This window comes from Hipposideros armiger, unplaced genomic scaffold (assembly GCF_001890085.2).
Source record: "Hipposideros armiger isolate ML-2016 unplaced genomic scaffold, ASM189008v1 scaffold_62, whole genome shotgun sequence".
Lineage (NCBI taxonomy): Eukaryota > Metazoa > Chordata > Mammalia > Chiroptera > Hipposideridae > Hipposideros > Hipposideros armiger.
Window position 1 is genome coordinate 4,992,504 of NW_017731412.1, and position 25,655 is coordinate 5,018,158.

At 49.2% G+C, this 25,655-nt stretch overlaps 2 protein-coding genes across 8 annotated transcripts in view; one reads left to right on the forward strand and one right to left on the reverse strand.

Annotated features, from left to right (window-relative positions):
- FBXW8 (F-box and WD repeat domain containing 8) overlaps positions 1-17,617 on the forward strand; it is a 131,667-nt gene extending 114,050 nt beyond the window's left edge. The window contains exons 9-11 of one of the 2 annotated variants that reach the window (XM_019641588.1): positions 12,677-12,850; positions 15,485-15,595; positions 16,193-17,617. In XM_019641588.1, the coding sequence (XP_019497133.1) occupies positions 12,677-12,850; positions 15,485-15,595; positions 16,193-16,337 (430 nt within the window). In that variant the 3' untranslated portion in view covers positions 16,338-17,617. Of the gene's footprint in view, positions 1-12,676; positions 12,851-14,077; positions 14,116-15,484; positions 15,596-16,192 lie in introns of those variants that run through there. The other variant, XM_019641589.1, reaches the window with a different exon arrangement.
- Positions 11,263-25,655, reverse strand: part of TESC (tescalcin) — a 68,478-nt gene continuing 54,085 nt past the window's right edge. For 2 of the 6 annotated variants that reach the window (XM_019641591.1, XM_019641599.1), the window contains 2 exons: positions 20,085-24,312; positions 18,046-19,153 (listed from right to left, as the gene is read on the reverse strand). In XM_019641591.1, the coding sequence (XP_019497136.1) occupies positions 24,235-24,312 (78 nt within the window). In that variant the 3' untranslated portion in view covers positions 18,046-19,153; positions 20,085-24,234. Of the gene's footprint in view, positions 11,651-14,830; positions 14,933-18,045; positions 19,154-20,084; positions 24,313-25,655 lie in introns of those variants that run through there. The other 4 variants (XM_019641594.1, XM_019641593.1, XM_019641592.1 and 1 more) reach the window with 4 other exon arrangements.

Consider the following 25,655-nt stretch of genomic DNA (forward strand, 5'->3'; position numbering starts at 1 on the left):
CATGGACAGGAGGTATGTCTGAGGAACACACAGCCCTTTGCAGCCACAGCAGCTCCTGCCGCGGCCTTGCCACCGGCCTCCACCGCGCTCGCCCCCCCCCCACTCCGCACACAGCCTGGCCACCTGAGTGCGGCCCCCACCCCGTACATTCTGCCTCTGTGAACTTGGAGAACAAAGTCCTGTATTAGGTAATACTTGGACGGAGCTGTGTCTCTGCCTCATTTCTGAAACACCATGGGAAGGTTGTCTTTTCAGCCATTTGGTGGACGCAGTTGGTGGAAGGTCCAGTGAGACCACTTGGACTATCTTTTGTCTCCCTGCTGCAAAATTTGTTTGGCATTTAAAAGCTCACTTTCTAATATTAAAAACAATAACCTAAGGGATGAATCATGTTCAACAAAATAGGGTTGCCTGCCAAATGATGTCAAGAGTGTATTTCACTATGGTGTCCCTCTGGTGATGGGGGGGAAAAGAGACTGTATGTGAACAGATTCCAGTTTCTATTTAGCTGATTAGCAGTCTTCTCTTGAACGCATTGGCTTAGGGACTCGGATTTTCCCGGTACCGGGTCCAGTGCCAGCCACGGACGCTCCAGGAACCATCAGCACGAAAGGATTAAAGTGTTTGCAACGACTCTCCAAGTCCAAATTTTAGGTTTTTTTCCCCTCCCCGTCCCTTCTCCCCCTTGTCTTCTCTTTCCCTTTCTTTTTTTTTTTTTTTTGGCTGGTTATCTGCATGTCTGATCCAGTGCCCTGAAGAGAGGTAGCCTGGCTAGAGGCCAGGGTCTGCCAGCACCCCCTCCCCCGGGCCCGGCCCCAGGCTGCAGGTGGCAGGCAGCTCGGTGGGGGGATGAGATCGCGAGGCGGGTACTCCTTCGTGCCAAAGCCTAGATCTCGGTGGTACCAATGCGGCAGCTTGCAAAAATAATTATTTTGTCAAATAATATTTGCAACTCCTGACCTTCACCCCTCTACCGCTCCCTTCCCTTCTAACCAAAAGAAAATGGGAGCACCTTTCCTGAAAGAAAATACTTGATCGTTTTTCTCTCAAGTCCTCCTAAAATGGCTGCTATTGCCGAGGCTTGAGAATTGGAACTCTTCCGTGTGTGTCCAGTGTTTCTCTTAAAAAAACTAGGCTTGCTAAGGGGCCCCACATGTGGCACAGAAATGGAACACATCACTTTGTAGCTTGCCTGTCCCGGCTTACTTTCAAACTGAGCTGCACAAAGGCTTATGGGAGAGGACCTCCCCACAGGGACCTGGTAGCTGCTCGCTTTCCAAGAGAGCAAACGCAGGGGGCTCTTTGGGGCATCCAGATGGAAGCATTTGGATTGTAGATTACGCTTCGGAGTTTGTTTACAACGTGACCATTTAGGTGGTCAGTCACGGCTCGACTCCCAGGAAATCAAAATGGGGTTCCAGAGACGAGACCTCTGTTTCCGTGTGACTTAGCTCACTTAGCTCTAGATGAAGTCAGAGCCAGACTGTCACGACTCTGTCGGCTGTCCCTGGGCTGTCAGTCAGGAGACCTACGCTGACTTTTTCCTCTGAGGCTGGGCTGCCTGATGACGTGCCGATGGCCAGGAGAGGAGCTGACTGCTGAGTGTACCAAAGCGCTTGGTCATTTTGAAGTCCACGTTTGACCACGTGAAGTCCATTTTATTAGGAATCAATGTTATTTTTTAAAAACCCCTCTATCTCGGGATGAAAAGAACAGACTCGTGACTTGGAGTTGGGGAGGGGGCCATCCAAAGTGGCATTTCATCAGGGCAGTCCTAGCTGTGTGACCACGGCTGGGACATCATGGACTCACCATCATATATGAGATTGTGTTTAATCCATCAGAATAGCAGTGTTAACAATAGAATTTGAAACACAAGAGTTTAAAAAATTGTACATCTGGAAAAAGGAAGGAGTCAGGAATCTACACTTTTAAAAGTAGTAGAGGGAAATCTTGTGGGGGTTTTTCCAAAGGCTTAAATAGCTCTGAGTAGGCTCTCATGGGAGGCACGCCCAGGGTTGTACAGCTTATGTTTTATTTCAAAAGTGGGAGAAAGGGGTCAAATACTATGAAAAGAACTACCTCCTTGGCTGTTACTTAATGGCTGATACAATTTTTAAAAACCTAGGATCTCCTCTTTTTTTTAATTTAAAAAACTGAATTTCCAGTGCATTGCCGTAGTAATTTATAAATAGCTGGAGAATGAAATGGACTCTAAAGATACATAAAGCTGTCTCAGATTAAGACAAAAATAGTTTTTCATTAAAATAAGGAAATCAGCTTGATTTAGTTGGCAAGGGTGTAATTTTGCAAGTTTTTTTTTTTTGAGGGGGAGGTGTGGAAATAGGCTGAAATGAAAATTGAAAAAAATAGCTCACCTAGCTTGTCACCCTTCCAGAAAAAAAAAAAAAACAGGATAAATTGAGTCTGATGAAGATTAAGAGACTGACTAGGGTGGAAACTGAGTTACTGGATTGTGCTTTTCCCTTGCTGGTAGAGAAGGGCTCTAAAGTGGGGAGGGGGTTTCGGGGGTGGGGGGCTTTGCATAAGAGTTTTAACACCATAGATCAGTGAGTTTCTCTAAATGCAAGTTTTGTCTTCTAAACCAAGAAGAAAGCATGATGAATAATGTTAGACAAGTCGTGTAAAGTAGGTATTAGGACTGGATGCTTGAGTCTGTTCCACTCACGATGGTGTCCTTAGTGCTCAGTGGGCGCTTAACACTGGATGTTTGGTGTTTATTCTAAGACGTACTTTTCTCTTTTTTCTTACATTTTCATATGTATGAAATAAGGATGTGTCTTTCACAATGGCATCTTAAAATTAATTGGCAGAATTTTAAAATGTCACGTAAAGTAATAGTGCTTCTTACAATCAGCGGTGTTTTCAATGAAGGTATGTATTTATTCAGTGAAGGCAAAAATGAATTAATAGCTTAGGAATTGGAGTCTTTATGAGATGCTTCAACGGGTCACCAAGAGAAAGACTACGGGAAATAGACCACTTGGTGGTGGTGGTGGTTGTTTTTTTAATTTTTATTTATTTATTTAAAGATTTTATTGGGGAATTGGAACAGTGTTGGGGAATTGGAGAGGGGGAACAGCCAATTTGTTGTCCTTCAGTCTTAGTTGTGAAGGGTGCAGCTAACTCAGCTCCAAGTCCAGTCACCATCCAGCCACCAGTCGGCAGCTCTCGGTCGCTCAGCTCAAGGTGCCGTGTTCAATCTTAGTTGTGGGGGTGTGTAGCCACCATCCCACGCGGGAGTCCAAGCAGCAACCTTATTGTTGGGAGCACATACTCTGAACAGTTGAGCCAGCCTGCCACCTGTTGGCAGCTCAGCTCGGGTGCAGCTCACTGGCCCATGTGGGAATCGAACCAGTGACCATGTTGCTCAGAGCTCACGCTCTTAACCAATTGAGCCACTCGGCCGGCCCTGTTTTGTTTTTTTTGTTTTTTAAATTAACCTCCGTTTGGGGGTTCACTGGGCATGTAGAATATGTAAATTTATCTCTTCCACCAAATTTGGGGAGTTTTTGGCCATTTCTTAAAAAAATTATTTTCTGCACTAATCCCTTTCTCCTCTCCTTCTGGGGCTCCAGTAATGTGAATGTTAGACCTTTTGCCATTGTCCCCAGGCCGTTGAAGCTCTGTTCATTTTCTTCCCTAAACTTTACTTTCTAGTCTATGGATTGCATAATATCTCTTACTTAATTTCAGGTTCACTGACTCCTCTGTCATCTCCATTCTGCTATTGAGCCCATCCAGGAGATTTTTATTTGAGATTTTAGATCTTTTGGTTCAAAATTTCTGTTCAGTTCTTTTTCATAGTTTCTATTTCTCTGCTCCGAATGTCATTCTTTCTTACCATTTTGCCTTTACCTCATGGAATATAGTTACAATACCCGTGTTAAAGTCATTGATGATTCCCAAAATTGGGGTTACTTTAGGGTTGCCATCTGTTCATGGTTTTTTCCTTTGAGGATGGGTCCCATTTTCCTGGGGTTTTGTTTGGTGAGGGGTTGGGGAGTGTTATGTCAAGTAATTTTGGATTGTATCCTGGACATTATGAATGTTGTGTTGTGTCCCCTTTGGATCCCGTTACATAATTCTCTGGAGATATTTTTTTTAACAGGCAATAACCCCGGTTAGGTTCAGCCTGCACGTGCTCTCTTGCCTTCTGTGGATGGTGATTTCAGTGTCAGTTCCATTTCCAAAGCCTTTGCCACGCTTCTCTGGCTCTCCCACACATGTGCCTCTCTGGTGATAGTCTGAGATGGCAGTGGCTGCAATCTCGTTGAGTTCTCAGAGCCTCTGCTGTCCAGCTTTGGGTCTGTCCTGTGCTCCGAGGTGAGCCTGCGGTCTGTGTGGGGTCCTGCACAGGGGGCTCCCCTTCTCCCATTTTCTCTCTTCATCCCTGCAATTCCCAGCCTTCCGGGACTCCTTTCCCTCGGCCACTGCCCAGAAGATGGGGTTTCTCCCAGAGTTCTGCCTGCCTGCATCGTGACCACCATGCAGCTCTGTGATGAGGGACTGTCCCTGGGGCAAAGCCACAGATAAAAGAGAGAAGCAAAGACACGCGCGCGCGCGCGCACGCACACACGCACGCACGCACGCACACCCTCCCTCCCTCCCTCCCTCCCTCCCTCCACCCCCTTACTTTGGATTGCAGAGGCCCCTTTCCTTGGTCCTTCAGAAAGATGGAGTTTCTGTTGGAGTTTTAGCTCCTGCACAACCACACAGCTCTGCTACTGGAGCTCATATGCAGAGCAAGACAGAGAAAAAAAGAGGGAAAAAATGGGAAAACCCTTCCTCGTGTGGCCACTTCCTCCACAGTCCACCATCTTGACTTAACTCTCCAGAGTCCTTAGGAATTTGCCTTTTGTGTTTTGTCCAGAGGTTTTGGTTGTAGTCAGCAGAAGACAGAGGCAGTTTGGGGCTTACTCCATCTTGGCCAGAATCGGAACTCCCACTTTCTTTTAAATGATTTAAGTAAACGCTGTAGTTGGCAGTAGAGGGCTGGGTTAAATGAGCTCCCTTCCCGTTCTGTTGCTCTCAGTCTTCTCATCTGTGGTCTGCTTGTCCTTTTCCAGTGAATTCAGCGATCTAGAATGGAGACGCTTCTCAGTGCTCTGCTGGGAAGAATTCACAATAAGAGTTGGGGGTAAGGACATATGTCAGGTTGTTGGTGGGTTGCCAAGTCAACATGCACTGTACCAAAAAATCCCACTGCTTTTCCCTCTGTAATATCAAGTTTATTTTTAAAATTTTTGGCGGCTTTATTGAGATAAAATTCATATTCCTACAATTCACCAATTTAAATTGTACAATTCAATATAAAGTTCACAAGGTTGTACAACCATTTCCAAGTTAATTTTAGAACATTTTCATCACTCCAGAGAGAAACCTTGTACCCATTTGTAGTCACTTGCCATTTTCTCTCAATCTCTCCAGCTCTAGGCAACCGCTAGTCTACTTTCATCTCTAGGGATCGGTCTGTTTTGGACATTTCATATAAGTGGAATTATAGAACATGCGACCTTTTGTGACTGGCTTCTTCCACTTATCGTAATGTTTTTAAGATAAACCTGTATTGTCGCATGAATCACTACTCCATTCCTTTTTATAGCCAAATAATATTCCATTGTAGGAATATGCCGCATTTACTTATCCATCAGTTAATGAACAGTTGGGCTGTTTATGTTTTTTACTATTATCATTACTGCTGTTATTCACGTACCAACGTTGTGTAGCCATATGTTTTCAGTTCCCTTGGATATATACTTAGGAGTGGAATTGCTGGCTTTCATGGTGACACTGACTATTTGAGGACTTCCAGACTCTTTTCCAAAGTGGCCGTACCGTTTCCCATTCCCACCAGCAGTGTCTGAGGGTTCTAATCTCTCCACATCCTCACCGGTCCCTGCCAGTGTCTCTGATTGTAGCCGTCCTAATGGTTATGAAGTGGTGTCTCATCGTGGTTTGGTTTTCATTCTCCTGATGGCTAATGACGTTGAACATCCTTCATGTGGTTTTTGGACTCTTTGGAGAAATGTCTGTTCAGATCCTTGGCCTATTTTTTTTTTTTTTTTAGCTGAGCCATCCTGCCACCTGTTGGTAGCTCAGCGGCTGCTCAGCTCGGGCTGACTCGAACCGCTGTTGCTCAGAGCTCACACTCTTGAGCGAGCTCTTAACCAACTGAGCCACTCAGCCGGCCCCCATTGGCCTATTTTTTAATTGATTACTTGTCTTCTTATTTATTGAGTTGTAAGAGTTCTTTATATATTCCAGATACCAATCCCTTATCTGATATGATTTGTAAATACTTTCTCCCATTCTGTGGGTTGTCTTTTTACTCTCTTGATGGCATCATTTGAAGCACAAAAGGTTTTAATTTTGATGAAGCTCAGTTTATCTCTTTGTCACATGTCCTGTTGGTGTCATATTGAAGAAGCCATTTCCTAGCCCAGGGTCACAAAGATTTATCCTTATGTTTTCTTCAAAGAATTTTAAGGTGTAGGCTGTTACAATGAGGTCACAATACATTTGGAGTTAATTTCTGTATATGGTGTGAGGTGGGAGTCCAGCCTCATTCTTTTCCATGCGGATACCCGTTGTCCTAGCACCATCTGTTGCAAAGACTATTCTTTCCCCATTGAATTGTCTTGGCACCATTGTTAAAAATCAGTTGACCGTAAAATCGAGGGGTTATTCTAGGTATACTCATCTGATTAAAATTTAAAAGGATATTAAAGTTAGCTAAATGTTTCCGTGTTTTCAATTTGGCATCACGTGCCTTATTATTTTGGTGTTATATACAGCATCAGGCCCACAGGTAGTATCATGGGCTGGCTTGTCATGGACCGCAGAACGTTCGATCGAGCAGAGCTCTTCAAGACTACCTAATGCTGGCCCGCTGATCAGGCCGAGGGGCTTATCACTCTTTAGGGGCAATACACAGAGAGCTCTAAGCATAGCCTGGTTGGATTGAACGGGGTGCTTTTCTAGTTGCTGTTTCAAATGAATCATGCACTAAAGGCCATCATCAGCGCTATATAGATAAAGCTATTGATTTTGACCTGTAAGGTTATATTTAAAATCCTCTTTAAAACCTAGGTCCGGTGAGACAAAACAGAATCATGTATTGATTTTTTTTTAAAATAGTTTTCTTGATTAATTTGGTCCTTTTATCAAAAAGCCTACATTTTAATGCCTTCTTGCTTGTTCCCTTTATTTTCTGGCTAGAAATATAGCTGAGGGTCAGGTCCCTGTTAATGAAACTGCCGGCCGGAGTTGGAGTCGGCTTCATCGTTACCATCAGGGACGGTTTCCTGTTATTCTATGGGACTATTTAACCCAAAGCAGCGGGAAGCGAGCCCTGAGTGGTGACCCCCAATTAAAGAGTCTCAGCGCTTACTTCTTGCCCTGACAAATATAAAGTTGTGGTGTGCTCCTGGTCCTGCTGCCTGCTGTTAGAGAGAGAGCGAGTGGGGCGTAAATGGTGTTTCTGCTCCATCTGCAAGTGTTGTAATAAGTTATTCAAAGCTCTTAGCACAGGACCAACCAGAGCGTGCCTCCCTCTCCGTTCCAGCACGTTTTCCTGCCCATCAGATGGATGCTCCTCTGTTGGAGTCTTTGGAAGGTTCTGGTGTCTTTTGTTTTAATTGGCGGGCTAGAGCCGACTCCTATGGTGCGATTTTCATTAGAGAGGGGCTGGAGAGAGGAGTGTTGGAACAGCCCTCCAAACCCAGCCATGAATATTAAACATAATACAATTACAGCTTTCGGACCAGTTATTTTTCTTTTCAGCAGGCAAAGTTGATGAAATACTCGCTACGAGAGGGATTCACAGTGTCTCTACCATTGGCTGCTTTTTGTCCCTGGAATCAGTGGTCTTGGCATATTTCTGTGCCCATTTGCTGTGCTACCTGTGTCCCAGTGGCGAGTATTTGATTTGCATGCCGAGGATACAGGCTTTGCCAGGGTACGCTGCGGTTCAGGTTGGTGCCGCACGCTGTCAGCTGTTCCGGGCAGACACCGGGGTCCTTAATGCGAATTTGAACGGCTCGTGTGGATGTCGCACACTGGTGTTTGCTGTTTCTGTCTGTCAACAAGCAACCAGGATGATGTCTCTGGGAGGAGACACCATATAAACGCTTTTCCTTTTTCCTGTGGGGACAAGTCCAAGTCTGTTTGGGCCCATTTTTGTTTTCCTTGGTTGTATAAAATACACAAATACTGCATCTTTTGGTTTGTTTATTTTGTTTGGAGCCATCCACGCTGATATCTAAATACAATAGGAAAACAGATGGCAAACTTTGAACTTCTGGACCGAATTTGTGTTTGCCTTTGTCTCCTTAACAGCCAAACTGTAAATTATGGAGTATAAATATTCAACAGAGGAGCTCTTGATGAAAATCACCACAGCAGAGTAGACCCTTATTAACCAAGTGTGTGCTGACAAGTACTCAAGCTAACACTTTCTTTCCCCATGCGTTTCAAGTTCCCACCAGTAAGCAGCGCAGCCGCCGCAGCTACAGGCTGAACTCCTTATACAGCATTGATACCTGTTCTCCCTTCTCTCACCCGCAAATGCCTAAAGTGTCTCCACGTGCTGACAGAAGACCTTGGTTTGCAACGTTCTCTCTGCACCTCTCGGGTCCCCGACCCTCCCTGGGACATGGGGGCTTGGATGGCGCGCGATAGTAACAGAGCCCTTCATTGATATGGTTCGCCTGGCTGGTTACCGGTTCTAGCCAGAAAGAATTCCTGGATCTTTGCTCTGTGCTCTGAGACTGCGTGTTTCTAAAACCCTGTTTTGTTTAATACAGAACATGTGTTCGGTGGTGTATGTGAGGGCTGTGCAGTTTAGAGGAGCAGAATACCTGTGCACGCACCACCCAGCGCCTCCGAAGCCCCCGTGCCCCTCCCCGTCAGGAATGAGTTCGTTTCTTAAAAAAACACAGCAGTGTCTAGAATAAAAGGTAAAAGCTGCCTTTATTCCCCTCATTCTTCAGTTGCCATTCTTCCCCAAGGTAACGTGTTACCAACGCAGGTAGGTCCTTCCAGGATTTTATCTTTCATTTTTTTCAGTTTTACTTAAACAGGTAACCTACACATTCAAAACTGAATTCAAAGGCACAAAGACATATATAGGGAGAAGCTAGGCTTCTAGGAACCGCTCTTCCCACAAAGCCTTGTCATCCTCTTCAGCAGCAACTGCGTACTAGTTAGGGTCCCCAGGGGGGTGTATACCCCCCAGCTGTCACACGGCAGGGCCCCAGGGTCTTCACCTATCGCAGTGCCTTGGTGATGGCTGCCTATCGTATGTATAGCTGTGCCTGATTCCCCAGTGGCTGCGCGGGGCTCCGCTGTGGGATGCAGCGTAATTGCTTTAACTAGCACTCGACTAATGGAACCAGTTAATTGTGCATCTAAATTCATGACAACTTAAATGTTGCTTCTAATTTTTCCTGTCAGTCTAATTATTGTTCCTTAATAGGGAATGTCTTTTTTCTTTAGGTTGCTTTTGAGACTTTTTTTGACTTTCGCGTTTTCCCACTTTATTATGATACTCTTAGATACGGATTTGTTTATTCTGATGAGTGGTCTTGAGTGTGAGTATGCATCTCTCATCAATTGTGGAAACAGTTAACTATTTGATTGTCACTTCTTTGCCATGCCCTGTTTTTTCCTTATGGAACTTCCTTTGAACATATGCTGAACCGTCCCCTCCTTCCCCTCATTCACATTCTTAATGAAAGGACCCCGGAGCTGTATGTACCAAACTTATCTTTACTAGGCAGACAGGTGGCAAGTGGTGTATTGCACTGTAGTTTTATTTCACAACTTCTCATTACCATGAACTTGAACATCTTACACATGTTTCAAAGCCCTTAGCATTTCTTTTTCTGTCAACTGTTTTTTCGTATCTTTTCTCTCTTTAATATTGGGTTGTCAATCTTTACTATCAATTTCAATGAATTTTTTTAAAGCAATTAGTCTGTTCTGTTGCCAACATTTTCCCCAGTTTATCATTTGCCTTATGATTTTTTTTCCCCTCATGTGGGAAAAACAAACCATTTTATACAGTTACCAGTATTTTCCTTTTTTACTTCTTGGTTTTTTGTTTTTGTTTTTTTTCTATGTTTAGAAAGGCCTTCCCTATTCTGAATATTTAGAGTTTAATTATATTTAACGCTTTGAGCCCTCTATAATTTATTTTAGTATAATGTACATGGTAGAACTCTAAGATGAGAAAGTTGTTATAGGGTATTTTGCCTTTAATTACTCTTACAAGGGGGGGGTCTTTGATTACATTTTTAAAACTAGTAATTGTTTATACCTAAGACAGCTATTGATGTTAACATTAATTTACATTTGATTCTGAACTATCTTGGATTGTCATCTCTAATGATAAATTTACCCACCTCATTTTCTTTTAATTATGTCTAATTTGTAAAAACAATGAAATAGTAAAAGTAGAGCACTATTTTTTAAAGACTTTTCATTAGGAATAAGTGTTATATTTCACCAGATTTTGTTTCAGCATCCATGGAAATCACCATGTGTTTGTTATAATAATGTGAATTATACTAATAGGTATCCTGGGTGGATCCTTCTTGTTTGCAGAGTATCACTGTGGATTCTGTTAGCTACTGTTTTATTCAGGTCTTAGCTAATGCAGATCTATAACTGTCATTCATCGTGCTGTCATTGTCTGAGATTCTGGTAATATAATAGAGTGCTGGCTTTATGCAAAGAGTTTGCAAGTGTTATCCCTTCCCGTGGACCAGTGGCCACTGCCCTGGGGGGGGCTGTTCCTTCCAGACTGGGCCAGTTTCACTGGTTCTTTTTTGCAGGGATAGTTGTTCCTTGACAGCTTCCCATATTTGTGACTTTATTTGGATTTTCTGTCCCTGAGGAGTCAGTTTTGATAGTTCTTATTTTCCTAGGAAATCATTTATTCATCTACGAGTACATTTTCAAATTTGGAGATTTAAAATAACTCAAGAAGTGGAAAACCTGAGTAGATTATAATGACTAAGGAAACTGAATTACTAAAAAAAGGGGGAGGGGAGATCTACCTACAAAAAGGAAATTAGGGGGCTGGCCGAGTGGCTCAGTTGGTTAAGAGCTCGCTCAAGAGTGCGAGCTCTGAGCAACAGCAGTTCAATTCGCAGCCTGAGCTGAGCTGCTACTGAGCTGCCAACAGGTGGCAGGATGGCTCAGCTAAAAAAAACCTATATGGACCTAATTTCTTTCTTTTTTTTTTTTCCTGGCAAGTTTGACCAGTTAATGAAGTACTCTCATCTACTGCTTTTTGCTCCAAAATCCCTTTCCGAGTATTAAAAGGATCGCCTCTCTTCCTTGTCACCACAAACGTGCCTTTTGTGTGTAGCATATATTGAGTTTTGCTTTGTGACCCATTTGAAGCACTTGTTAATAGGTGGGTTTGTCCTGTGTGCATCTGTTGACCCCACACTCAAGTTGGGTTTTACTCAAGCCATCTGTCTCCTCGTAGTACACTTAGCGTTTGTTTTACACGTTGCTACTACATGGCCTGTGTGCTGGCTCCTCGCAGTTCTTCGGAATTTTGCTGTGTCACTTTCTTTCAGAGAGTATCCATGGGTAGTTCACTTTGAGTCCTTTTCTGTTAAAAGAAAACAAAAACAAACTCTTCATTATGCCTTCAAATTTGGGAGATGAGCTAAGGCATAGACTTTTCGGTTTAAAGTAATTTTGTCTCCAAACTCTGAAAATCATAGGTTTGTGTGTGCATGCTCATATCACTAAGAGTTTAGGACATGGAACATGGTTTAGATAGCCCCTTCTCACCACATGTTTTGTATGAAACACGTTTCTGATCACATTTAACACTACCGTTATGTGTACCCAGCTCCCCGGCTAAGTGGTAGGGCTTTTTCCTTTTTGACATATAGCATAGGGTCTGTTCACTTCACCTGGACAGAAATTTTGCTACATTCAGTTTTAGGTCATGTGGCTTATTTCAGCAACTAAGTATGTTGTTGTTTCTGGTGGATAAGAGATTTCTGTTATGCTTAGTCAACCATAGATGCTCCCTTTCCAAATTTCACTAAGATGGTGATGAACTTACAAAGCTGAGTTAAAATACCTGAAAGGTGTTCTTTTCTCAACCAGGTAAGGGTTGGTGCTGCAGACAGTAGCGGCTGGTTTACCTCTTGCTCTTACCAGAATATTATACCACCAGCAACATTTCCATGCTGAGAGTTAAACTCGCCCTTTGGACAGCCTTTGCAGGCTGACGCCTGTGTGGGGCACAATGCCCATCAGATCTCAGCGTCCCTTTCCGTGACCTGTACCCAGGACAGGTGTCTTCCCTGTGGAGCAGATAAAGTGAGCGACGGGGCAGCTAAAGGATTTGTCCTGAGTCTCCCTCGTTCTGTGTGCTTTTAAGTCATTCTGATTAAACAGTCATGGGTACTCTAAACTAGTTCCTTGCTATTGCCACTTGGCTTCCTATGACAGACTGCTAATAAGGAGATTACGTTTTATATCAGCATTTGGTTGTTTGCAACCAAAAGGGTTTTATCGTCTTCATTTTCATAGGCTTGTTGTGCATAGATCAGCACAACCGAGGAGGAAGCTGTCGTCTCAGGCCTTAACGTCTAATCTCTGTGCTCATTGGGCCTTCCAGGGTGAGGATCCATGACCTCCGCAGTGACAAAATCGCCCTGTCACTCTCTGCCCACCAACTTGGAGTGTCTGCAGTCCAGATGGATGACTGGAAGATTGTCAGCGGAGGCGAGGAGGGCCTGGTCTCTGTGTGGGATTATCGGATGAATCAGAAACTGTGGGAGGTACATTCCAGGTAAGGCTGTTTCTCGGTGTTTTTAGTAATGACAGTACTGATAATACTGGTCAACCTCTGTGCCAGGCACTGTGCTCAATGCCACCCGTGTGTTATAATCCTCACCATAACCCGAGGAGCTGGCTGCAGTCATCTCCATCTTTCAAATGACGAAACTGAGGCTCAGAAATGGAGCTGATCATTGGAGAGGCACTTCCTGTCTTACACTGTGAAAATTGCCATAATTCCTACCCAGCTCAGGTACAAGCCACGTGGGACTCCCCACCGAGGTGCAGGCGCTGCAGGCCCCTTCCCGCAGGTGGCCGGTGGGGCTGGCCCAGGCCCGCCTTCCTCCACTTCAAAACGTCTCAACCTGCAGGGTGTGATTTTTTGCCCTTTCTTGGACTTTCCTTACACTGTTTAGAAGGGCACTTAGGACTGAAAATATTTGGGCTTGAACTAAATAGGAATTTGCAATTTCAACCTTTAACCCTAATATTCAAGAGATAAAGAGGTACTCTCCCAAGGACAGGCGGATGGCTTCACGGATGTGGGTACCTTTATACTAATGGGGCCTGACTGGCTAGACATTTTTTATCTTGCTCCTGACCGTTAAAGCAGAGGCATCCTGAGGTCACCCCCATCTCATCCATATTGCCCTCCAGGCCTCCAGCGGCGAACCCCCCCGGGAAGATGTGAGCATAATAAAGGAGGGTGTACAAGATGGCAAGGTCTGTACATGTGACCTGAGATTTGTCCCCACTCAAATCATGCTAAGTAGCCCTAGGAGAAGACAGCACAGTCTTCATTTAAGTACAGGGTCAAGTACAAGAGGTGGCAAGGTTCAAAGAAGAATTTGGTTTCTTCCTTGGAGGGTAGTGCTAGCGAGTGCCTCAGCCAGCAACACCGATCGGACTAGAGCCCTGGATGAAGTCTGCGCTGCAGGCCTGCCCAGCCCGCAGCCCCTGTGCTGCTCGGCCCACTGCTGCCCAGGCCTTTTCCCACCTCTGTGGTGATGCACTGCGTTGCCACCAGGTGGCGCCAAAGGGCAACTAAAACTCCCACTCGGAGGCCCAGAAACGTTTGCCTTTAAGGAAACCCTTATTTTAGAAAGCTGGCTCAGCCTGGCCTCTAGGACAGCTCCTGACCCAGGGACTGCCATCAGCCCCTCCCCCAGTTGCCACCAGCAGTGCGTTTAGTTCACTAGGCCTGCACTCCAGCAGATCTCATTTTTCTCTCCCTGAAAAGCTGCACTCCTGTGGATGAGCCATGCAGGTGAAGCGAGGGTAAGTATGGTCTTCCCAGAACTGTCGTCCTGTCCCAGCATTTGCCTTCCTAACTCATTTGTGAACGCACATCCAGTTGTCACCACCGGTTAGTGGCTTGTCCCGCACAAGGTCACCGTTTCCACCAGAACAAGGCTGATGGCTCCCTCCTCAGTCTTCTGCCCAGGGGCCGACCGTGTGCTCACTCAGGCCCTCGGACCTGCCACTCTGCTGCTACGACCCTCTTCTGAGCTCTGGTCCCGCTGTCGCTTGGTCAGCTTCCTGTCCGGCCCCACTTCAGCCTCTTCCACCGAACTCTCCAGGCCCCCCCCACCGCTGCTCAGCCAGCTCTCGCTTGTCTGCCTCTTTCTCTCGGTGGTCCCGTCAGTCACCCAGGCGAAAGCTGGGACTGAGTCCTGATCTTCCCCTTCCGTCTTCCTCGAGTCTTATTCACACCCACCCTTTGCTTTCCCGTCCTCCTGCCTCACTGGGCTCCCAGCGACACCCTCCAACAACCCCTTCCCCCAGTGGCTGCTGCAAACCCGGGGCTGACAGGGCTCCACTTCACTCTCGTTACTGTTGAGAGTGCTCTGCTCTGGCCACAAAGCCTGCACCCAGCCACCCTGTGTCTCCTGGTTCTCCTCCCAAGTGCTGAATTCTGTGTCCCATCTTTGTGTCCTGTAACATCTCTCATGCTCTGGAAACATGGGCTGTGTCTTGTGGGAACATATCTTACCGTCTTAACTAGTTAGGCAGCTCTCTGGTGGCAGTGTCTGCTTGCGCTCAGCATTTTTGTCATCCTGAGTCCCCCGGCTCCACGCTGCGACCGTAGTGGGCACTGCATAAGTTTTTAGAGTGAGCAAAAACCTTTGCTGCGTGGACTTCAAGCCACTTTATTCCAAGGTTTTCTGAATGTGCCGTCACAACTCAGCATACACGTGTCACGTGTAGCCCTGGCTTTAGGACTAGGGGGCCTTTTAGGGATCACCACTGAATACCCCACACACACACCCTGCACCTGGGGACCCTGGCTTGGAGAGCTCGAGGGACTTGTCCCAGGCCAGCCGGGGCAGGGTCAGAAACGGGCTGTTCTCTACAGGTGCTGCCGAGTTGATCCTTTCTGTCCCAAACACACCATGCTGTTGGGGCATTCTGCCAGAATGCATAAGGGGCGTTCGGACTTGTTTACAGCGGTGCCCAGAGCGTGGCCTGGCTCAAACTAGCTCTGAGAGCCGAGGCCAGACAGCCCCTCTGGGGCCCAGTGTCTTCCTCTGAAAAGCAACGCCTGGCTTCGAGGGTTTTCGAGTCCCCTACAGCCATTGCTGATGTGCTCCGCCTCGGCAGGACTCGCCTTTACGAGCGTCCTCCCCTCCTCCCCCTTGTGTTGCAGACACCCCGTCCGCCACATCTCCTTTAACAGCCACAGCCTCATCACAGCCAACGTGCCCTACGAGAGGGTGGTGCGCAACTCCGACCTGGACGGCTTCGCCACGCACAGGAGGTCAGTGGGCTGGGCTGCGTTTGTGGTGGTTCAGAAAACCAGTTCCACCATGCCGCATTGTTCCCTGCGGGCATGCTCGCAGACACAGCCAAACAGACGCACCTGGGGGGTATCAGCAGATCACAGATGCTGAGTGCCTGGGGGAAGCGTTTCTCCCACGGTAGCTCACGCTTCTGCAGGTCGGCTGCGTGGGGTTGGGACAGAGAGGCAGTGCTGGCCCTACGTGCCGAGAGCCCGTCAGAGGGCTCAGGGCCCTGGTGGTTAGAGTCCTAGTCACCGTGGTGAAGGCCCAGGCTGAGTCCGCCTGCTCAGTCTGCTGGGTGACTCAGGTGACTTTTCTTATTAGACTCTTGGCCTGGCTTCTGAGCAGCCTCTTTGGCGGGGCCGGTGCCTTGCCTCCCAACATTTAATTCCCTCCATCACACCTGTTTATCTCTAGTCCCGGGATTTTCAATGTCCGACACATGGGGCCCAAAGGATACACCTGTTAAAAGGAATTGCTCTCCTGTCTGAAGGAGATGGCTGCTGCAACGGCAGAAGCCGCAGTGCAAAGCCGGCCCCCTGCCCTGACCCTGTGGCCATCTCTGCTCTCCCCAGACACCGGGGGCTGATCCACGCCTACGAGTTCGCAGTGGACCAGCTGACCTTTCAGAGCGCCGTCCCCGTCTGCCGTTCATCCTGTGACCCCATGGCGGGCCACAACTACGACCTCGCACTGGCTTTTCCCTACGACAGCGTTTAAGGAGCAGCCTCATCTGGGAGCCGGGAGAAAACGGGAGGAACCAGCTTCACGGATTCGAAAACAGAGGCGCTCTGCACCAGGTTTTAAACGCGACCCCACGTTCCTGAACGGCCTTTGCTTTTCTCCTGCTGCCTGTGGACAGCTGGAGTGTGTCAGGGCTCGGGTCCTCTTGCTCTGCTCCTGGCTCACGGCCCTGCGGACCGCCACACACGGATGACTCAGAGCGTTGCCTCCCACACACACACCTCACCCTGCGGCTGCTCCCTGCCTGCCTCAGGCAGCCCCCCAGCCATCCTTCTGGCTCAGCGGGGCTCCCTTCCCCCCGGATGCCTTGGGGATCTCCCCAGCACCGCGCACACTACAGGGCTGTAGTTCCAGATCAGGCCCGGCACTGTGAACAGGCCCGTGGGGCTCTGCTCCCGCCGGCCACCATCCCCGTCTCCACACCCTTTCCCTTGTGGGGCCTTTGGATGTGCTGGTCTCTGAGTCTACAAGGCCCCAATGCCCGCCCGTTCTTAGGGCCTGAGAGCAAGTGCTCAGCGGGTGGTCTTCCCTGCCCACCCCCCAGTGTAACCTGCAACAGCAGTACCTTCCCCTCAGAGCTTTTACCCCAGTTTATAATTACATATTTATACCATTATTTCATTAATGATTGTTTTGCTTACTATGGTGTCTACAACGTGTGATCCAAAGTAGATATTTCCTACATAGTCACTGAATAAACAACCATCCTCTACAGTGAGTGAGAAGGGGAGGCAGTATCGGAGGAACCATCATGTCAAACAGCTAAGACAAAGCAGGTAACACGAGGGGACTGTCCGTTTGATAAAGAGCTTCCATTTCCAAAGGATTCAGAGGGCGCACCGTTGCATTCCTCGTGATTTAGTGCGCTCAGCAGCCGCCACCTAATACACCTTCAGAATATCAAAGCAAAAATGGACCGACAGAGACAAAATACATGCTCATAGTGAGTGAGCAAAAGATTTAAGCAGCAACAGGATTTACTTAATTTACAAGCCTGATCCAACAGCTGTATATATAGGGTTTGTACCTTTTCAAATACCTGTAGACCATGCACAAAAGATGACCATGTATGAAGACCACCAAGAAAATCCCAGATTGCACAGTTTGATACCGTACAGGCCAGACTTGGTGACGCCCCCAATGCAATAAAAGTAGAAATCAACAAAAAGCTAAATAAGGAAACAAAAAACATCTACCTGCAAATGGCAGACACTCCTGAATTAACTTGGTTTTTTTTTTTTTTTTTTTTTTTTTTTTAGCTGAGCCATCCCGCCACCTGTTGGCAGCTCACGGCTGCTCAGCTCGGGCTGACTTGAACCACTGTTGCTCAGAGCTCAAACTCTTGAGCGAGCTCTTAACCAACTGAGCCACTCAGCCGGCCCTTAACTTGGTTTTAAAGAGGGAAATCAAAATGGAAAATAGGCAGCCTCTCCCTAGACCAGGCTGACAAAGCCCTGACCATCATCAGAACCCAGGGGATGAGGCCGGAATGGGAGTGAGAGAAGGTGTGGCTTTTATAGATGCAGTAAGCTGTCACCTCAGAAAGCTTCAAAAGGTAACAATGATCCCAAAGAAAGGAGAAGGAAGGAGTTAAATAAAGGATAAAAACACATTAATGAAGTAGAAAACCAATAAACAGTAACATTTCATAAAGCCCAAAGCAGTTTTTCCTTTTTTTTTTTTTAAAGACAAAAATACACAACTCTTAAGAAAAAGCAGGGGGTACAGGGACTGTCAGGAACAGGAAGGGAGACAGTTATGGACACGAAATAAGCATTTCCAGCGCAGGGACAGTGGCTTTCCTGTTGTCCACGAGCGTATAAAACTGGGACATGCATGCCGTTACTCAAAAGCCCTTTAGACCCTTGAGTTGTGAAGGTTTTGGGAGGTTTTTCAGATTGCTTAAGAGATCCAGTTAAAAATCCACATCCAGCTGGATGCACAGGAGAGCGCGCTGCGACTGGGACCTTCACGTCTCAGCCCAGGGAGCACTGCTTTCTCTCAGGCTGCCTTTCTGGGGGGAGGCCGCACTGTCTGGTGGCGGCCTGCTTCCTTTCTGCCAAACTACTTCATACACCAAGCCAGTCTGCATTTAGCAAATGAAGTATTTACTGTCATTGGCATGTGGTGGCCTGACCCCCTGGTGACCTCACTCTATAAGGTTTTCATCTCTCGTAGTCTTAATGCAACCGGACCACGGGCTAAAATGATTTTTCTTTTAAAAAGCAGTCCTTCTCAGTCAGATTTCATAGTCCATTTTGCCTTCCTCGCTTTGAGGCAATTGAAGAGAATTGAAGAGTTTAAAAGCGATCAGACCCAGAAAAATTTTACTAAAACTAAAAGTAATTTTAAACTATTCTTATTCATGGCCAACAGCTGGTCCAGTGTAAAATGTTACAAGGGCAGGGTTTTGTTTTCTCCCCCAACCTGTTTATAACATATCTCCCCTTCATGAGCGGTGCCTGGGTTTTGTGAAGGAGAGTTTATCAGACCCAAATCATAATCTAAGCACGCCACCCTCGTTCACTGTTTTCCTGCTGTAAATTTTCCATTCTGGAAGAGATGGGCCTGATGCGGAAAGGGTCAAAGTTCCTTTATAAACCAGCATTTACCCAGCAACAACAAAACAATCTGGGCCCCCTCCGTCCACCTTCTGCTCCTCCCGCCTTACCTTTCTCCCTGGTGGCTATTTTGAGAGAGGCTTCTTCCCAAGTTCTGAGTTGGTCGTGCATTTATCGTCTCTTTTCCTTCTGCAGTCTTCTGCTTCTCAATCCCTTCCCCCGCCGTCTCCCCTACAGACAGAAGAGACTCAGATACGCTGTGGGGAGCGGGGAGCAGGGGGCGGGCAGAAGGCCAGACCACAGGCTCTGCTGCCTTGTCTCAAAACTGTACGACTTCTGCTTTCTGCTTGATACTGTGTCTATGTGCGTTCTAATATTAAAGTCTTAAAATTTATGTATTGCTCAAGTGATTTGTCACCCAGCACACCACTTCAGCTCTCCCCCCACTCCTGGAAACGTCACCCTGAATGGTGGCCTGGTTCTGAAGTCCACCACTGAGCAGTTTTTCCCAGAACCACCACTACAAGGTTCCCAGCCCAGGTTCCAGGAAACCCACAAAACTACACACGTGAAATTGGGCATCAGGGCATTTTCTGAGAATTGCATCTCTGCCGCTAGATTGTGCTTTTTAAATCCAGGCCATGTGCTGCTGTTGCTCAGGCAGTAATTCACGTTTAAAAGAATCCAGGACGTTATCACCCTCCTCTGACAAGTAGAAACCTCAGCTTGGCTGACTGGGTTTCCGCTGATCAGAGGAAACACTGAATTTCCCCAAGAGTGGAGAGAGTTTGGGTCCCTTCTGAAAGGGAAAGCTGACAACCCCGAAGATGAAGTCTTCTTCCCCCATAACTCCCTCGAGAACTAAAGGCCTCACATTTAAGAGGCTAGTGCTTCCCACTCTATCTATGACCGACCTTGGCCACCGCAAACCAGCTTTGCCCATCCTTATAGAGAAATGGCTTCCCCTGGTGCGGGCCCAGCGTCGGTGGCCTGCCGTGACACGGGCTTAGACGGGATGTCTCCTCCTTCCTGCCTTGGGGCCTTGGCTTTGGGCAGCAGCTGCGGCGGCCCTGCGCTTGTGGAGCTGGCCGGCCTGGGCCACCGTGCTGAGAGCCACACAGACCTGCTCCCCTCACCCCGCGCGGCCAGGCCAGATGGTTACCTGGCGATGGCTGCAGGGGCCTGCGGTGATTTGGACATGCAGCCTCTGATGTGCGATGGCAGAGTCCCTCTCGCTGGGCGCCGGCGGGTGCCATGTGGGCGCCGACTCGCTCTCAGCCTCTGATGTGGAACGTGGGCTTCCAGCAGCAGGCTTCCAACAACAGCTCGGCACCAGAGGCCTTTTCTTGCCCTAGGAAGGGAAGGGAGGGAGGGAAAACTCCCCCCTCCCCGAGAGCGGAGCCTTTGTGTCCTGCCGTTTCTTCCCTTGCCCAGTGCTAGGATGAAGGCTGCCTTGTCGTTTCTCTAAAATGCAGGTGGCAGCAAACTGCTCCCAGACCTGCCGCTGCCCATCAAAGGCCAGAACCCAGTCCCTTGCTGACTTGCTCCACGAGCCAGCTAGAGGGGCAGGCAGCCACCACGTGGCCGTCAGCCTTCAGCCCTGCTGGGGCCTAAATCATCCACCCACTGAACCCCTGTTGGTACTTGTTTACTGATTCTGGAATATTCCAGAGAAAAAGGCGGCCCTGGTGCCCTGGGAAACTGGTTAAGCCCCTGGCTCCTCCCACTCGATTCTCCAAGGCCGTCCCAAGGTCACTGAGTGGGAGGACAACTTGCAAAGCAGGTGTTTGCAGAACACCTTACCAAGGCAACTTGTATTTTTAACTGCACCAGCCTACGTGTCACGGTGCCATCCGCAGCGACAGTTGAGCTGCAGCCTTGTTAACGGCAGGCAGGTGGGGACAGGTTCAACTGCCCGGTGACAAGGATCACATCCATACGTGACCCCGTCTCCCATTAGCAGAGCACAAAAAGAACTCTCCAGTCCCTTGGACCAGAAGATAATGGAATTGTTTTGTTAACGTCTAGCACTAATTCGTTCCCTGGGACGGTGCTTGGCCAAAATTGGAAGCTGTTGTAATCTTACTCTGTTCTCTTATCCATAATTCATGTTTAACGTGGCTGCAGGATGTTTCCCCTGAGCTGCTCAGATTAGATTTCCATTACATAGCCCTTTTGTAAACCTCCCAAATTGCTGTGTTTGTGTCAAATGGCCGTGTTCATCCAAAGCCTGAGTTCTGGTAACTCTTCCCCATGGTAACATGGCCGGGTAGGACGACATCCTGCTTCTGACCTGATTCCAGGGTAACGAGCTTATCCAGAGAGCAAGGACCTCACCCCGCCATCCACCGGGCCGGCTGGAACACTGCCCCTGCCCTGGCTTCTCCACCCCCAGCCTGAGGCCCTCACAGCCCTGACGTATCAGCTTCCTTCAAATATTTGACTTTGCACTGATTTCTGCCTATTTCCTTTTAGTCACTGGTATAATTCCTGATAGAAGGAAGGCTGTTACCCAGTGTACCTGTTGGACTTATCACATGCCTATTTTAGAACCAATCTCAGAGCCAACGTCACCTGCTTAGATGCGGCGCCTCATCCAGGGAGGGGTGGAGGGCTGCTGCGCTTGCTAAGGGTCTGTGCAGCCAGAGGGCCCCTCCTGGGCATGCCCGAGTCCAGGAGGTAAGAGGAGCCTTTTCCAGGCCACCTGCCTCGGTCCTCTGCACACACCACACTGCCCAGATGGCATTCTGAAATCTGTGCCCAGAGCAGCGACCCTCAGCCTTGTTAATCAAAGGCCAGCAGTCCCACTAGACTGCGGGGAATTAATCCTTTTCAGGAGGTTTGCACCCGCTAATAGCCAACCCCGTCACTCCCCAAAGAACAGAATGAGCAGACGCCCAGTCTCATGGTCGCAGCGCCCTGGAGCGGGGCAGGAGGGCTCCAGGTGAGCTCGGCAGCTCACGCATTGGTGGAAACGAGCCCGAACCCTCCCTGCCAATCAGAGGGCACCCTCAGTGGCTGTGAACAGATGAGCTTTCTTTCGAGCTGCATGGACGGGGCTCCTGGTGAATAAATCTCCCTTTAATTAGCTGTTTAAGGTAAGCCATGGCCCAAAGCTTCCCAGACACCAGGCCGGCCCCCTCTGTGGCCTGAACAAGTGGAACCGTTTGATGCGTGCCCACATCTCCCAAACTCAAGCCCGGGGCACAGGCGCTGGTGGAAGATTTATTATTTATAAAACACTTTACATTAATGAACTGCCTTTGTCGAGAAGAACAAAATGAAAGCAAACTGGGAGAGTCCCAGGAAATCCAGGCCTACTCTGGATCCTGCTGCTCTGTGACCACCCACGGGTCCATCTCCCAGGAAGGACGCGGCGCGCGGGGAGGGAGACGCAGGGGTGTCGCTGGCGATGCCGCCTGGACCAGGGCTAACAGGCCCCAGGTTCCCCCACGTCAGTCACGCAGCCCAGTGACTTTCTAGATCCCTCCTCCTGCTAGCAGCCAGGAAACCCAAGGGTGTGAGAGCAGGATGCTCCCAGCAGCAGGGGAAGGCAGGGCAGCGGGGAGGGAGATGGCGCCCCACTCCCCCGATCCCAGAAACTGCCTGGGTGTCTGCTTCCTACTTTCTAGGCTTGGTCCTCCCGCCAGATTGCAGCCCCTGGAGGGCAGGAAGCAGAGAGCGGCCTTCGCCCCAGACCTGCTCTGAATGTCTCAACGTCTGTGGAGTGAAGAGCTCGTCTGAGCAGAGCTCTGCAAGTGACTTCAGACCGCCCTCTTCACTTACCCTGAGACTGGGCCGTGTGACCTCCGACTGCCAGCATCAGGGAGAACGGGGAGGCTGCAATCCGCGGCGGCCCGGTCCAGGCCAGCGATCCTCCAGCACGGAAGACTGGGTTCCGAGGCCCTGGCCCCATCCTGCCGCGTGCTGACCAACGACGGACACAGGCGGCCTCCTCACCTGGGAGGCTGTGCCAAACTGCCACCCCTGGGACCTCTGCCAGTCACTGGACCCTTTATCTCACCTCGCTGCTCTTTTCCTTTTTAAATTCACATACCGACATTAACCTCATCCTGAGCAACATTATTTGCTTCTGTGTACATGACGCAGCTCTGGAAAGATGTGGAAGAAAGGGGCTAATGTGATTTGCCTGGGGGGGGGAGGGAAAACGGGGGGCCAGGCCAAGAACAGGATGAAGACTCCATGGCGTGCCCGTCTGTACCTTTTAAAGTCTGAACCCCAATGTGTGGGTATAACAAAAGTAATCTAAAACACACTTAATATCAAAACAATGAAATAAAAACTCAAGAATGCAAATAGCAGTTCTCAGGAGAACTTTCTTACAAGGCTAGAACGGTGCCTCCCAGTGAGTGTGAATAAAGGAACTGAGCATATGGTAAATGTGACAGCCAGGAGGAGGCCTGGAACCAAATGGTGACGAGCCACCACAGCCATGGCAGCAGGGCGCCCCGAGGACCAGCTAGGCGGGGTCGACATGTGCCAGCCCTCCACTGACTCAGGCCACAGCCACCAACTGACTCGAAGCACCTTTGCTTCCCTGCCCTCACACAGCCCGTCCCCCAATCAGAAGCTGACAACAGGTGTGAGATGCTTACCTGGGCAGCCACCTCTCCCGCTGTGCTGTCTCCACTGCTGCTACTGCCGCTGGGGACTGTGAGTGCTGGGCCCTGCAGCTGCCCACCCCATCCTGCCAGGAAGGGCCATGGCACACCCAGCCTGAGCACCTGGAGTACCCCCAGCACCACTGGGGGGGGGGGAACAGGCATCTTGGGCTGTCACTGCAGCTGGCACAGGCTCTAAACGTACGTCCTGACACAGGAACTCTACCACCCAAATCCCGGCCTCCATGGAGCGAGGACCTGCTTTGTGCCTCAGATCAAGAAGGCAGATGAGTGAAATCCCAGCACTTCTGCAGGGAAAACAGCCGGTGCTTTACCAAAAGAAACCAAAAACAGAAAGGAGGAAAAAAAAAAAATCCCCTCTTCCAAACCAGCCTTTGAAAACAAGTTAGCTCCTGCATGCTCCTCATACTCAGCTCGTGCCACCAAATGGCCAGGCCACTTGAGTGGATGTGAGGAACACACACGAGCCACGTTCATTAACAAACCCTGTTCTTTTTTTATTAGAGATAAAAACAGCAAAGTCCCACATACCATCCCCTATGAGAAACGCGAGCTGGCCGAGTGTTAACGGCATACCAGAGCTGCCGCAAAAGGCCCCTGGGCCCCCTCCGCGGGGAGACTGCCCTGTGCGAACTGCAGGTTCTCCGTGGGCGTGGGCAAGGCAGCGCGTCAATGGCAAAGGGCGATGGTTTCCATGTTAAGGAAGCGGACGTGCATCTTGGTCTCAATGTCTATCCCCTGCCAGATCTGGAATGGACGAGTAGCGTTAAGAGGGCTTCGTGCTGACCAGCCCAAGTCCTGGCCCATGTCCCCAGCCTCCGTCTGCCGCCACCAACAGATGTGCCAGCCGGGGAAAACCGGGGGCCTGGGAGCTAAGCGAGGAAGAGGAAATTCCATCTGCCTCTGCACTGGCTCATGTGGCTCCGACATTTGGATCCTCTCTGAGATTGTCACCACAAGTTATTATCAAGTACTGAGTCCAAGCTCTGAGCTCCAGGACCTCCGACTCCCACCCACCACTTAAGGCTCTGCGATTTTCATGCAAATTCCTTAACCCCCATCACACCTCCGTTGCACCAGTCATGCTGAGACCACCTCCTGTGCTGCCCACAGCACAGGACATTGGGAGTTGGGGGGTGGGGACGGAGCTCAGATGCAATCAACCATGGAAGTGGTCTGTAAACTGTTAAGGGACGTGCACTTGTGAGGCTTCATGAAGCCATCAGCGTTAATGAACAGGTCACGACAGTTTGGTCTTTATAACCTCCCTGGGATAGGAGGTCACCCATGCTCTCTGCAGACAAGCTCACACCCAGAACAAGTAATTTCCACCCCGAGACCATGTCCCTTGCCACATACCTGGTACTCGTACTGCAGTCACAGTCCATCTGGCCAGGGCCCCAGGGGGCTCTGAGGCTCCCAGACCCTGTCTGTCACTCTACAAAGCCCCACCCTTCCCGGGACTGTATGCTTGCCAGCTCCTTGGCCACTCAGGGCCCAAAAGGGCCCCAGGTAGAGAGATGGAGCGGAGGGACGTGGTGGGCGCTGACTTCTCAGGGCGTCCCTGCTTATGTAAGAACTTCAAACTCTCCCGCTGTCACCCACAGCATCTCCAGGGACACAGCCACGAGGCTGGAGACGGGGAAACCAAAGTGGCAGGGCGGCCTCGGCGCGATGCTTGCCACTGCCACACCCCCACGTCCCCAGGTGCTCCCGTCTCCTGCACCTGTTCTGGGTGGGGTGTGAGGAGGCAGAGGAAACAGATCTGGTTTCAGGTGAGCGGCTCTATCTTTGGGTGACAAGACATTCCCAGGGGAAGACACCTGGATACCTAGGATGGCTCCTGCTGAATGCCAGGTGGCGACAGGGTCGTGGAGGGCGCTGGTGGAGCTCAGGAAGGGGGGTGCTGGCCGGGCAGGAGGCCCCCATGGGCTTGGGCTTGGGGAGCACTAGAGGCATGGCGGGCGGCCAGCCTCCTGGGGGAGAAGCTGGTTTCTCAGGCAAAAAAAAGGAAACGCTTCCTATTTTCTCCCTGGCCAGCCCTGCGAAGAGCAACGGAGACCGCGGGCTCCGTCCAGGAGCACTGGGGC